Raw genomic sequence first — 14,622 nt, 5'->3', positions numbered from 1 at the left:
GGTTGAAAGCCCTGGAATAATTGCAGAATGCTGAAGAAGAGTTGCTGAATGCCATTTAAACCAGTTTTCAGTGCTTGCTTTAACTCTTTCCATTTTGGTAGGAGATGTTGATCTCTTCTGGGATCTTTCTTCTTCTTTAAGGAAATTTCTGTAATATGTAGGTATCTGTAAATTCACAGCCTCTTACTCTCCAAATATTTCAGCTACAGTTCGAGAGAAAAAAAAAACATTAAAAGCCTGTAACAATTAATGCTTTTCCAAAAAGGAAGCTTACCGAGATCAAGGTATCTTAAAAAATTTAAGGAATTCTTATGCAAGTTCTGTAAGTCCAGGAGGAGAAATACCTGTAAAATATGAAGTTTTTCTAAAATAACAAATTTATATAGGAAGGGAAGAGCACCTTATACTGTTACATGCTGTCCTTCACTCTAGACACCCACACAGAGTTATACACACACAAAATGCTTTTAACATTAATTCTTTGGATAGAGTCTATTTGTTTTTGGAAGGCTAGTCCCCAAGCTATCCTAAAGACCAAATTTGCCCACTGCACTGGGTCTATAAAAACAGCTTATAAGGTGGCCAGGGTCTGGAGCACACATGCCAAATCATGCCTGACATTTTAGGCACATCGAAGGTCTCCGGAAGATGGTGAGGAAATGGAACATGCCATGTTATGGCCACTCTGGAGGCTGGCCTTTCAGAGTGCAATATATCTAGAGTATGTAAAACACAGAGTATTAGAAAAGCTCAAGCTGGGCTGGAGTTGAGTAGAAGAGGTCTAAGGGTGATGCACCCTTTTCCTTAGCAACACATTTCTATAGCATATGGCCACACATCTGGATCTTTTCTCTAGCTGTGTAAAGTTGGCTTGAATTTGGCCTGCTACAGGTCGAGTGAAATAATCAAATGAAGTGCTTGCTTACCTTTGTCCATGTCTTTTTCACAAATGAAATTGTTCACATCTTCACAGTAAAAGTCATTCCAGAGTCCAGCATAGATTAACCCGGCGCAGTCTTCCCCTGGCCCGTGCCCATGGCTCCAGTTATCAGGTTGCCCAGTTTTCCAGTTTCTTCCAAGAAAACAGCAGTATATATTATTGCACAACACAGCCCACGTGACAGTTTTTCACCAGAAGAAAATTAACGAAAACATCATGAGATCTGTTCTGAACGGGAAATACACGTCGAAACAAACAATACATGACTCTTGCAGAAAATGGAAAACAGATGTATTACAGGGAAGGGAATCTATTCAGCCCCAGGCTGCCAAACTCAAAGACCTAAATTTAGACCGGTGAACTTTATTTTAGTTTCTGAATGTACATGCACATATAGTGCTCCATGTGCATTGCTCTGAACCTGCAAGTCTGCTCCCTTCATTCCTGCCAGCAGATGGTACTAGGAAGAGGGATCCGCGGAGGCACTCAGGGCTCCGGCCGCKCCGACACGGGCCCCTCTGGAGGCACAGCAGAGGTTTACCTGTTTTACAGGCCCGTGTTTGGATGGGAAGTGAATTTTCAGGCTAACACTTAATTAACAAAGTCTACGTACACAGATCTTTTGAGATCAAAAAGCCTTACTGGTGTAACTTAAGGCAGCGTGTAAAGACCTCACAGCAAATGTTTCCTCATCCTGTTTTTGTTTAATAAGTGAGAAATGCTTCCAACATCGAGACTTAAAAGCTCCATTTTCTTGAAGAAACAGGTGGTTGAATAGAGCTTGTGATTGCTGGCTGATACGGTCCATACTCAGCTAAAAATCATGCCTGCCTGTCAAAGGATTTCACTAGGCACCTGGGAAGACACACAGCTTTCCAGAAAAAATTAAATACTTTGAAAATCAGTAACTGACAGTTCTGAAGTTACTGCCTAACACCTAAAACCATAGCGTAGGGGAAAGCTATTGAAAGTAGTGGCTGAAGTGGGAGTCAGTCCCAGGGCTGCTATAAAGAGAGAGAGAGAGAGAGAGAGAGAGAGAGAGAGAGAGAGAGAGATGAAGGGAGGGAGGGAGGAAAAGGGAAAAATATTATGGCTCATTTGAAACACATCTGACTTTTTCCATGTTTCTCATCAAAATGAACACCAATGAGATCACAGCTAATCATTTCGTAACATCTGACTGAGTGTAGCCTGTTTTTCTGGAGCGCAGCATGCTCGGTTCTATAAACTCTTTAGTCCACTCCTCGTATTAAAAGTTTGGGTGGTTGCAATCTGTTCCATTTAGGACTAATTAGGTGTAGCCCTGCGATTCCTGGAGAGCTGCCAATTCAGCTCTCAGCTGGCCAAAGCTTAGACATCATGGTTTCATGCATTTTCCTTATATTTAATGCTTTCCACTTGGATTTGGGCTTTATCTAAAGGCTGGTCATTTTTTATCAGAATGAGCACTCTATTTATAGCCAGTTGTAATGCAAATGAGGAAAATTCAAAGCAAGACAGAAAAATACTGTCTGTGCTTCCCATCTCCACTTTGTAATAAAAGTCAGGAGCAAATATTCTGGCAAGAATACTGTGTAGTTATGCGACTCTTTCATTCAATTTTCAGTTTTTCTTCTGGTGAGGAAATAAAAGTCTTGTGTATGGTGACAGGAGAGAGAAAAAAACAGTTCAGTGCTACCCTAAGTAAAGTATTATTTCACTGGCATCTGCAAACCTCTGGATTCACTGGATAATTTCTAGATGCTTCTTTGAGAAGTGGCAGTAAGAACAGTAGCATCTGCAGAGAATAAACACCGTTGTTCTTTTTTTACATACGTGTAAACTGGTAAGGATCCATCCAGCCATCTCCATTCATTTTCCTTCTCTGAATCCGTAAGCCCAATCCAGAAGCTGCCTTTCCCAAGAATCTGCCTTTTTAGCCATTGCTGTGAAAGAAAGATCTCAGTCCATAACAAACAAACATGATCCGCTTCAGCGCTAGTGAGCTACTCTTGCTTCATGAGCGTCCTTGTTATCAGAGCAGGAAGGGCTAAAGAGATTTTTTCTAAGCTGAAGATACATTTCATGAGTTAGCTTGCAACCCCTTACTCACACCAGAATCCATAGCACTGTTTGCATGCAAGGCAGAGAGAGCTAGTCATGAAAATGAGCTTGATAYAAAGCCACAGGCAACCTCATATAGATACATATGGAAAAAAAAAACAGCAAAGAGTAAGCAGTTTTATCTTGATGTTCACACTGCTACATAATCACCAATAATTATCTTGAACAGTGGTTAATGTATAGCTAGATTTATAGCTAGATAAAAACATTTGCGGGTCACAGTAGTCTTAGGCTGTGTGTTTTACAAGAGACAATTTAAAAATAAATTATTTTCAACRTTATCAAAATATATTTCAATAATATGCAAGGTACAGCAGACTCCATCTTCAAGGGTTCAAAACTACTTCAATTCTCACCAGCTTTCCTGGGTGCTCCATACCCATCAGCAGCAGCTCTGCTCACACTGCACACGGACTAAYTGCTGATCAGGCAGAGGGTGGAGAAAATGCTAACTGGAGTCCATTACTGTGTCTGCTTCCCTACATATAAAYTCGTGATGCTCTCAGCTTCCCACTTGCCCTGTACCTTCCACATACAGAATTGCCTAAGAGTCTCTCCTTGAAAAGTAGAAAAAGAAGTTACCTGTTCCTCTTTGTTGTTTATGATAACCAAGCGTGATGCCTTCTCTTCACAGAATAACTTTGCCTCTTCAAAAATTTCTCTTTCGATTGAAAAGTAGTAACACTTCTCYGTATAATTCTTCCAACGAGGAGAACAACCTGTGATGTGAAATTTTTGTGTTAAACTAATTACTGATAAATCAAAGAGCCAGCAGTATCTTTCCGCATGGGGCTAAAACTAAGTGGAGGATATAYTTAGAGATAGTGTGGGAATGTGCTTCTCGGGACCCTGACTCAGAGTATGAAACCAAGGCTAAACTGCATGATTGAGGGGATTATTTATTACTCATGCTGCCTTCTCTTTAGCTGTAAATATTAACTAAAATCAATTTCAGAGCATCAGAGGGAAGACCAACAGGTATAGCTTCACTTGAGAGTGCTCCTTATGAATCGCAGAGATTAAGTGGAGACTCAYGTAACAGAGGTAATTATAAACCAGTATCTCACTGGTGGGCACTCTCTGCTAGGTAGATTTCTATTTCTGTAACAGAATCCATGCAGYGTTTAGATAGCTTACCATTAGCCTCGGGCACTGATGTAGGTTCACTTTGTAGTGCCATTGGCATTCCTGGACCTGGGGGCCCTGGTGGGCCAGGTGGGCCTTTTGGACCAGGGAGCCCAGGGACTCCAGGTAGCCCAGGCAATCCTCGAGGTCCTGGCACGCCTGGTTCTCCCACAGTTCCTTGCAGTCCTTGAAATCCTGGTGGGCCTTGTGGCCCAGGAGGACCATCTTTGCCTTGTGGCCCAGGTGGCCCTGGGTCTCCACTTGGTCCTGGCAGACCTGTCTTACCAGGAGAGCCTCTCTGACCTTTGGAGCCAGGTGATCCTCTCGAACCTTTCCCTCCTTTTTCTCCTGGTGGCCCAGCTGGCCCAGGTGGGCCCTTTTCACCTGCAGGTCCTGGAGGTCCTGGCTCTCCCTTCTCTCCTTTTTGTCCTTTTAGACCAGCGGGGCCGAGAGGACCTGCAGGTCCTCTGTCACCTTTAGGTCCCCTTGGACCAGGAGGACCTGAAAGAGTATAAACATTCAAAATTTATTCAAAGTAAGAGCAGAAAACAAAACAGAAAACCGCCTGGGGTCCTTGTTTAATCTACCTCAGACCAGCCACACTGGATATTCAGCACCTTGAATATCYGACCAACAATTCTTGTAAATGTGCAGCTGCTTTTCAGACATTATATAGCACTGCTCTTTCCTGAGCCTCCCTGAAGTACAAGATACAGAAGAAAAACTTCTGATGCATCTTATCATGTGAACTGGACAGTCACATAATGCCACAGGTGATCAGTTGAGGTGTCAGTCCCTACAAGACATACTGTGTTGTTTACGTAGTAAATAAATGCAGTACTACATTTTGACACTTTCATTCTCTTATTCTGCTACGCTCCTTTTTCTTTCTAGCCCTCCTTCTCCTCTCTTAGACTACAGGACTGCTGCTGTTCTGTTGCTTTGTCAATATTCGGTTGTCAAAGGAGAAAAAAAGATGGATAGTGAGCAGCAGGCCAGCCATGAAGAAAGACCAGTAGTAGTATCTGCTAATTCACTGGTTATAATAAGAACAATATATACGATAGGAAATGGGAATATTGTAACAGCTTTTCATATATAAACAACAAAATAATTTTGGATTCTGATCATGGATGGGCCAATTGCCAATGTCTTCTTTTTATCCTGAGTCTACAGCAGAGATAAGTTCCTACTGTGAAGTCATTCAGGCCTGGTTGAAATGAGAAAGGTTAAGGTTATTGACGTATAATCTGGGCTCTAATTCAGCCTTATTCTATTTGGAGAAAAGGATTTACATTTGTCGTTAGAGTTTTAGGCCTGACTGGTTCACATCAGGTTGGCAATATGAGTGTTCTTTTCATTTAGAAGAATACTTGGCTGGGAAAAGCCCCCTAAACTTGATGTTATTTATTTCTGGAGAAAATAAAATATCCAAGGATTAAAACCCAAGCAAAGTAGGATGTGTTCTGGCAGGCTAACAACTGGCTTAAAGTGAAATAGAAACTTGTTTTTCAGTAAGGGCGGACCTTCCTGGGAATGGTCCAACTTATATTTTTTAGCCATTTCCTCCTTAGCAGAGATTGGTTTCTTGAGGTTCCACACCTTCACTAGCTTATTTTAGAAACTAAATCAAAAGCAGATCCAGTCAGTCATCTGGAATAAAATTCTGCTAAGTCAGAACCTTCTTTCATAACATTCCCATTCCAGGTATGTAAGGAAGGGGTATGAAAATTAGTAAGGCAGAAAAATTGAAGCTATACTTCCATTTCCAAAGCTTAAGATTAGATAATGGAAAAACTCAGGACTCTGTACCAACATGCATTGGGAAAAAACTTTCACAGAATTAAGGAAGTTCTTGCAAGCAGGAATTAAATATAGATCAGTAAGGGTATTGTTAGGGAATTTGCATACCTTGCAGGATAGTGAAGTTCTTGATGAGCTGGCCATGTTTGGAATCTACTAGCTTCATTTCTTCCATAATTACTGACAAATTGGCAACTTCAACATCTAGTCTTGACCTCATCAAATCCTGCTGCATCTTGAGAGATGTAGAGTCTAAGCGAATATTGGCTAGTGTGCTGTTCATAAAAATCAGCTCATCTGAATGTTTACTTAAGGTGTCTGTACAAGTTGTCCTGACCTCATTGAGATTGCCAGTCAGTGTCCGTAGATGATGGGCAGTGTAGCTGATGTTGCTGATGATATTGACTACATCGGTCTCAAAGACCTGGAATCGCTCTTCTAGCTGGTTGAATTTGGCAGAAGTTCTATTTTCATATTCTTTATGCTGTTCCTGGAGATCCTTTAGATTTTGTTCGTTCGCTTGGGCAATTGTGGTGATGTTCTCCATTTGCCCACTGAAGGAGCTGAGCTGATTGTTCATGTCTTCAAGCGTATCGTTGTTAGCTTTTGCCAATGCTGAGTTGTTGGCTGCTAAAGTCTGTAAATTTTGTACTTTCTCCTTAAGCCAATCAGTGTCTTTCCGGGCTTGAAGGACAACCTGCTGCAGATTTTGGAAGTCATTTTTGATTCTTAGGATAGCCAAACTTGTATCTTCCATTGACTTCTGCAGAACACTGATAAGATTTCTTTGCTGTATTTGTGTCAGGTTTAAATTGTTCAGGTTCATGATGACCACATTATGAGAATGCACTTGGTTTTGCAAATTTGTTTGGATATTACTTGTGTCCTGTTGAAGATTGTTGATATAGCCAGTATATGCCTGAAGAGTCTTATTGACACTGATAATCATGAAAGAGTTGCTATCTAAGATGCTTTTCATTTGGCTCTGTCTATCATCTAATACATTTCCAGACTCTTGCAGCTTCTCCAGTGTATCTTTATTTCTAGTTGTTTTCTCTGCAATGTCATGAAGCTGCTGACGAAGAGCCAGAATATCAGATCTGAAGCTAGACAGTTCAGTRTTTGTATTCATGGCTTTTTGTCCAGCTTGGTCATCTGTTAGACAGGAAAAAATTGAAAGGCTTTAGGATGCGTTTTTAAAACACAATAAAAACAAGCACAGTATATTTTTAATACAGCTAGACTGTCAAAATTTTCTATCAGTAGAACTTCTACACTATCTCTTCCAGAAGAGAGAAACCATAAAGCAATAAACCATAAAAGTAGAAATAGGTTAAGACCTTGTGTCTTGCCAAGGAGAACRGAATGGTGGTTCTATTGTCACATATGGGAAAAATGACAGTTACAAATTATGATGAATATATGATTTCAAATACTGTTTGTAACCTGAACAACAATTGAATGATAAGCAAAATTCRAAATATTAGAGAAGTAACAGTAAGTTTATGTTTTGAAGCTACAGGTGGCTTTATAAGGAAGCTCAGAAGCAGATTTTAGGAGTTCGTATTTTTCTCTTCCTTATTCTCACAGTGAAATATTTTCACTGTGATTTAGTACATATAGCTAKTTTTAAAAAATCTTTGTTTTAGTTTTAGAAGAGTTCTAATGTCTATTTTAAAACAATTCAGGCTAAAGACAAAAGCTTTGCCAGCAGGCCACTCCAGATATGACAGGATAGGATGCATTTCTTTTTTTTTCTCTCTCTAATACTAGTGCGTTCAGTGACATATCTTTTACTGTTTCCTCATGTTCCAAGTTTTAGCAAGGCAAAACCTTTAATCTTTGAGGAACATCTCTCTTCTTGCTTACACTGCTCTACAGTATACTTCTGGGAGCTTTTCTGAGTGTGATTAAGCTTCTGAGGCTGCCCAGCTCATCAACCAGGATGTAGAAACCAAGGAAATGAGTAGTCAAAACTCACTTTTAGGGAAGATTCCCTTTCTTGACCTCAGTCACTTCCCTCTGCTACACACTTCATATATTCTTGTCCTCATCTAAGTCCAACTATGTTTACGAATTAGAGTCTTAAGTCCATGTAAATGATTCCAAGGGAGGGAAGGATGGTCTTCATAAACTGCAGTGAGTACAGTCTGGCATGGAGTATCACTGCAAGTACCTGCCACTGAATTATTCCATGTCTTAGAACTAAATGCAGTGTGTAAATACTTCAGAATATATTTACTTTTTGAGGAGGAAAAAAGATGTAAAAATTTATGATCAAATTGCAAGCTATTATTGCAAGCTATAATTTTTCCAAGCAATRGATATCTCAATATATGGCCTATGAAGCTAAACAAAATGTATTTCAAGAAGCAAATGCACATATGTGTTTATCTATGTCTATATTAAGCTAATTATACAAAYTGTAAGTTTATGTATACATAAACTGCTAATAAACAGCTTTGCTTCCTTTCTAGACAAGAAAGAAAGGCAGAAATGTCTATCTATTAAGCAGAATCCTTACACATTATCTTTTTCTAATTTTCTGCAAATTTAGAAGTGTGATAATACTTAAAAGAACTGAGCTCATAACAGCTTTGTGTCCTGTACTCTTGGAGATTTTTAGGGCACATTTCATAGAAGTTATCAACTTGCCTCAGGGCTAAGAGTCTATTATTTGTGCACCCCTTAAAATGGATTTCAGTTTTGCATTTTAATTGCTAAAACATTATCAAGATGACTGAGTGACAGATTTTCATATGATTTAGAATCTCTTCTTTTGTGTTACAACTTCTGCTATGTTTTACATCTCTCATGAGTCATCTTAGAGAAGACTCTCTCCAGGACAACTTTTAAGTGTCTATTATAAAAGTATAAATGATTTCAGAGTGACTTCAGTGGGAACTGCAAATGTTAAGGTATACTTAACACTTTACTGTACTAAGTAGAGATGGTCTTAAYCATTTTTAAGTACTTGAGAAATAGGAATGTAAATATTATATCTTGTCACGGTCAGAGATTTTGCAGACAAATTCCCAGYCCCTATCTGCCAGGATAATACCTCAAAGGCATAATACAACAGGGCTTTGCTTGCAYGTAGATTACCTAATTTCTTCAGACCACTCTCCACCTCTGTGAGTTTTTCTGTATATCTTCTGTGGGACGTTTCCAGGCCACCTGTGACATTGTCCATTTTTTCTACAACTAGGAGAAAGAAACRTTAAGGAAAGAAGAAAAGTGAAATTATGAAAAAAGCTAAAAATGCTAAAGCAAACCAAAAGAATACCACTAGGGTCAAACAAAAATACCTTTAAAATTGCTTTGATTGCCACTGAACTCTACTGTTATTCTGTGAAATGTCAGAAAGATGCTCTCTTATCTGCTCATATAACCTGGCATTCTTCTAGAAAGCTCTTCAATATGCCAACATTCACCAAACATTTTTTTGCTAAAGAACAGTCTCTCTCATAAATGAGGAGAACCCTCTTTGACAGTTTTCCTCTTGAACCAAGGCATTTTCTTTTAACAATATCTCCATGCTAAAAACACACCACAGCACGATGAATATAGATGTTGCTCAAGGCCCGGAAGTGAGGTGGAAGAATTGCTTTTATTTTGCTATAGGCAAATTTGTCCTTAAAGTGAGCCAGTATTTTTACTCTGAGTCTTTAGATTATTAAAAACTGCCTCCTAGCTATCAGACTTTAGTCTGAGACACCAGTTCRAAGATGCAATTATTAAAATGCTTTTGAACAACTCTTAAACATTTTGATAATCACACACAGCACTCCAAGAAACCATTCTGACTCATTAAGATTGAATGGACAGTCATTCAGCAAGTGCAGATTTATGGCTTTCTCTGATGTGCTCTTTATTTTGATAATGTCTGAGCCATTTTGTTGTCACTGAGACAATTGGATGATTTGATGGCATTGATACAGAAATGGAAAAAGACAGCACAACAAGTAAGAGCCTGGAGTGCCTTACAGAGATAAAAATATRTATTGCTGAAGCAATGCTTGCAAGGCTAGAAGCAACCTTCAGCTTCCACGTTAAACCTAGTTTGATATGCTTTTGCATTCAAACCATAACCAGGACCAGAAATGTCTTCTCATCACCAGATTACTTAGCTCTTTGGCTATGTTGGGAGCAGAATGGATCTGCGCTGACCCTACATGAGGCATGGTGCCAGACCACCTTGTTCATACAGAAGAAAAAAGGTGTTTCCCAGGTCTTTGGATAGTGAAGTCAGTTCTGTAGGCCAGTGTAGGGGCAGTGGCTACCACAAACTCCTTCTGTCCCTGAGACAATCTGCAGCCAGGAAATAACCTTGAAGAAGTTGCAGCCATGGAAGGAATTGTTTTCTACCTGAAATGGAATTTTAGAAGATCTTTTGCTACCCACAAGCAACCATAAGCACCCTAGACCTTTAAGGCATGGTCCAACAAGGACTCCTCTTGATTCTTTTTTAACTTGTTTTTCTGACCACAGGTACCACAGATATACCACAGGTTTTTAATGCTTCCAAAATATCAACACAAAAAACAGCAGGCCAAGATTATCGCTGGTGTAACTWTACCGAGGTGAGTGGAGTTATACCAAAGTGCCAAGATTTTCTGAGGTGATCAGACATCCTTTGGTGAATTACCTTCTTTCTCCTTTCCCTACTGCTAACAAGTCAGCAAAACAGAAGTTTTACTGTGCTCATAAAAATAGAGTCAGAGGCAGATTTCTATATTTGAGATGATGGCAGCTGGCCTGCWAAATGCCAGATCCAGGCTACAATTTTGACTTTGCATTTTCAGGGGGACCATTGCTTAATACCCTCTGCCTTAGGAGGGACATTTTCCTCTCAGTATAACACTAATGTTTCACTGGTCCTTCTGCCTATTAAAGACGCTTTTTGAAATGCTTTGTGCCTCTGCTTTTGCCCAAACTCTCTTCCAGGTTGGAGCCCAGATCAGTAGTCCTTCACTTAGTTTTCCACTGAGGTCTATATACATCTGTGTATTGCATGCAGTGAGCATGGGGACCATGTTTGGCCTTTCTTTTTGATTAGCTCTATGTAGCTCCTTGTCGTGTTCATATCTGAGGCACTTATGGAGGACCTAGGGAAAGCATCTGGATTTAAAAATCAGGCTTACTCCAAGTAAGTTTTTGTGCTGTGTTTGTGCTGAACCTTGGCCTTGATGGGCAGTATCTCATCAACTATAGATCCTGTTAATCCTGATTCARTGTAACATTCACTTATCTTCTCCAGTTGTGCAAATGAATATTTCTTAATATTAATTTAAGCAAAGTGCAGTTTCTTCCTTTCATAGTTCAAATGGAGCCAGTCTGTTGTTCAGCTCTGAAGCTTATAAAACTGAGATTTTGTGCTGTTCTGTAACATCAAGAATTTTTCATGATTGAAAAAGAATCTAGCACTGGTAACTTGGATTAAAATGTTCTCTGGAAAAGTCTAAAGCAAATGAAAATAATAGAAATCCTGCCAATACACAGTAGCCTATGCTGGCAAGGAGATGAAGTTGAAAGGAACTGCAGATAGAATAGAGTATGCTATTTTCATTGTCAAAACTCTGAAAAATGCCTTAAAAAGACTGTAGCTGCTCTGCAGCTATGAATGCTTTTTGTGTAGAACACCCCAAGAGGTGTCTCACTGGTACTAGTTACAATTGGCTGTGATATCTGGGGATGCTTGGCCTGCAAGATCACTAATGATCACTCTTAAAAGGTCATTCTATCCTCAGTAGTTTGTCTCTCACAGAAAGTAGTAAATTTTAATTCTGTTGTGTAACTGGAAATCAGATAACAGCCCTGAATCAGTATGGTCTGGCCTGGAAGATGCTGGTTTAGAGAGGCTAGATGGAGAAGGCTTTTTTCAAATACAGAAGGTACTGATTTTTGTCTATTTGACACTAAACTGTCAGTGCCGTACGCAGATTAACTGAAGTGAAATGCAGAATTAGCTCTATTGGGCAAACTATTACCTTTATTTTAATTCTGTCTCGCCTCAGAGAGCAAGCCAGTGCTGTACTGTGAAGCGTACGGGAKAGAGTCCAGAGCCAACTCCAAACCACTGGCTCCAGCAGCTGCAGCAATCGAGAGCTCTGCCTAGGCTAAYGGCAGAGATAACTCAAGGATTTGCAGTGATGCAGGCAAAACTCAGCTTTGTCATCCCACAGACAAGCCAATATATATGTTTGCTTTGTACAGGAGCAGGATCTTAGCCTCTGTTGTCAAACAAACCATGGATGACTCGATTGCCTGTCTAAATACCCTCCCCAAGCAAGCCACAGCTTATTTGCCTTCCTCAGCCCCCTCCCTCTACTGGTGGAAAGGATGAACTGTGGGGAGAATGAGTAAAGACAGCCACGGTCAAAGTAAGTTTCTGCTGCTCACAAAAGTCTGCAACTATTGAAAAAAAAAAAAAGAAAAAAAGAAAAGAGCAATGACTGTCTGTGCCTCAGGCTTGCTCTGGGTAGCTTCATCTTCATTCTCAGCTGGGTCAGACATCTCTACACTGTGATCTGCAGGGCAAATATGTTCTCTGTCTTGAAGAAAAGTCTCACTTTCCGATGAGTGATAAGGTCACTACGGAAATTTGTTAAAGGTCCTCCAAACGAAGCAAAAACTTTAAGTAGTTGCTGACTAGAACAGTGAGAAGTGTCTGCACTGGACCCACTTCCTGAGGCTCAGGCAAGAAGCAAGAGCAAAAAGTCCCATCTCACCAGCATATGTTGGCTTAAGCAAACACTGTCTGAGAGACAGGTAAAATAAGTATATGAAAGTCACAGTAGGTACTYGTCAAAAAACTTCAAAATAAAGACTGAGCAGAGTCAGACAACTATCAGAAATTCAAATTCAGAGCATGTTAACTTCCCTTATTGGAGTGAGTCAGAGAATGATCATTCACTTTAAACAGACACTGGCTGGTGTCAGAAAAAATGTAACTTCAGGTTTTTTTGCATTTAATTTAAGAAAGCATGTGTAAAAATTAAAGGTTGCTTTATTAAGATTTTAAAAAATAATTTAATATTTCTTCTGAAGGTAAACTACTAGTAAACTCAACTTTCAATTCCCTGATGACCTTGATGTTTAATTCATGTTTTGGTTTCAGCTTTCTCCAGCTTACTATGCAGTTTTTGCCACCAATTTGGAGGTTTGTTCTATGTTGATTTTGCCTCCCATTAAGTTATTTTTTGCCTGCCATATTTAATCCACTGATTAGTAGCTTTAACATTTTAAATCACAAAGGATATCTAAATACCATGTAGGAAATGAAAGTTTTAAAAGTAGTTTTGGGCTTTATAAACATAAGTGTAGGAGGCAAGTTTAATGGAAACTTAGCTAAGAGATTGAAAGAATCCCTGATGCCAGCAGAATTCCTTCTTTCAGCGTAATATCGCAATAAAAAAAGACAAGCCAAACTTTGATGCAGAGGGTAAAGTTCAAGAGCATTATAAAATTTTATTTTGCGTTCTGTTCTTCCATTAAGGCTTAATTCCTTCCTAACTAGCAAAAGCACCTCAATAATTTGACTAGGTACTGTGATGTTGTTTTCTTCTGACTAAGTYGGAGTTTTGCCTAACTCATGGTTTCCCTGCAAGTTAGTGCTTCAGGCATGGTGGAGACAAAGCTCTCAAACAGGAGGATGCAAAAGACAATATTTATACGTGACATGATAATTTGCTGCTTGGAGTTTCTGAAGGGTCACTTTGGACTGAAAAGGACTCTTCTCCAATGTATGCCTCCTTCCTTGGAATTTAGGTGGAGCAGACACCAAGATGTCTTAAGGTCAGTGAACAGGACGTGCATTACGCATGTTTCTATATTCTTTTTGCATTTTAGTGGGTGAGGAAATCCTTTTGGTCTCACCCGTGATAAATGTTGCTTGGTAATGCTATGACAGAAATGCTAGTCACACACAAATAACTAGCCAGAACAAAAAGTAGGTTTCAGATTAAGCGTAGCAACTAAGGGGCCTCAAGATGAGAACAGAGCTTGTGGAAAGGACAAAACTGTGCTAGAGGCTCATGGAGAAAGAAGCTTGAAAACTGTAGATTGAGAAGAGGGAGTAAAACTCCCTCTCCCAAAGAGATTTTTTGGACAGTTTCTTTATTCCTTTATGTCTACATGTACATGAACAATGGTTTGCCAAAGCAAATACAGAGCAATGGTCCCTCCAACTTGATATACTGTTTCTGGTGCCAAGTGAGATCTGATTCTTCTAGTAAGCCCCAGAACTGACAGCCATGTAATAAAACTCTCTTGAGGAAAATTCTTCTAAATCCCAGACATTTAGCGGCTGGGTTATAGCCTGGAATGATCACACCCTTACCTGTTGTAAGCAGATCTCTACAGATTTATATCACTCTAGCTCATATAACAAACAATTTTATCTTTATATATCAAGGGAAGTTCTTGAATCCTGCATAGTTCTTTTCCTTGAAACCTTACTTTCAGTGGCCAGTTACACATTCTTTGGGAAAACATCTGATCAGTTATATACATACTGCTGTTCTTTACATTATGTTTCAATGTACTGCAATCTCTGTTGTTTATAATGAAAAAGGAGCATCTATGTGACTCTATCTACCCTTCGCATCCTCTCGTTTCCCTTGTTAAATTTTCATCTAACTCAAAGAGTT

General features: G+C 39.5%; 1 protein-coding gene across 1 annotated transcript in view; it reads right to left on the bottom strand.

The window, feature by feature from the left end:
* Positions 1 to 257: 257 nt before the first annotated feature.
* Positions 258 to 14,622, bottom strand: part of COLEC12 (collectin subfamily member 12) — an 83,970-nt gene continuing 69,605 nt past the window's right edge. Inside the window, exons 4-10 of the mRNA XM_085319280.1 lie at positions 9,077 to 9,175; positions 6,080 to 7,126; positions 4,181 to 4,669; positions 3,626 to 3,762; positions 2,756 to 2,865; positions 927 to 1,072; positions 258 to 344 (exon numbers count right to left, since the gene is read on the bottom strand). Coding sequence (XP_085175406.1) covers positions 310 to 344; positions 927 to 1,072; positions 2,756 to 2,865; positions 3,626 to 3,762; positions 4,181 to 4,669; positions 6,080 to 7,126; positions 9,077 to 9,175 — 2,063 coding nt within the window. The 3' untranslated portion in view covers positions 258 to 309. The remainder of the gene's footprint in view (positions 345 to 926; positions 1,073 to 2,755; positions 2,866 to 3,625; positions 3,763 to 4,180; positions 4,670 to 6,079; positions 7,127 to 9,076; positions 9,176 to 14,622) is intronic.

This window comes from Rhea americana, unplaced genomic scaffold (genome assembly GCF_003343005.1).
Source record: "Rhea americana isolate MKP2758 unplaced genomic scaffold, rheAme1 scaffold_58, whole genome shotgun sequence".
In the NCBI taxonomy this organism is placed as follows: domain Eukaryota; kingdom Metazoa; phylum Chordata; class Aves; order Rheiformes; family Rheidae; genus Rhea; species Rhea americana.
The sequence above is the reverse complement of the archived record's forward strand: the minus strand, read 5'-3'. Positions and strand labels throughout refer to the sequence as shown.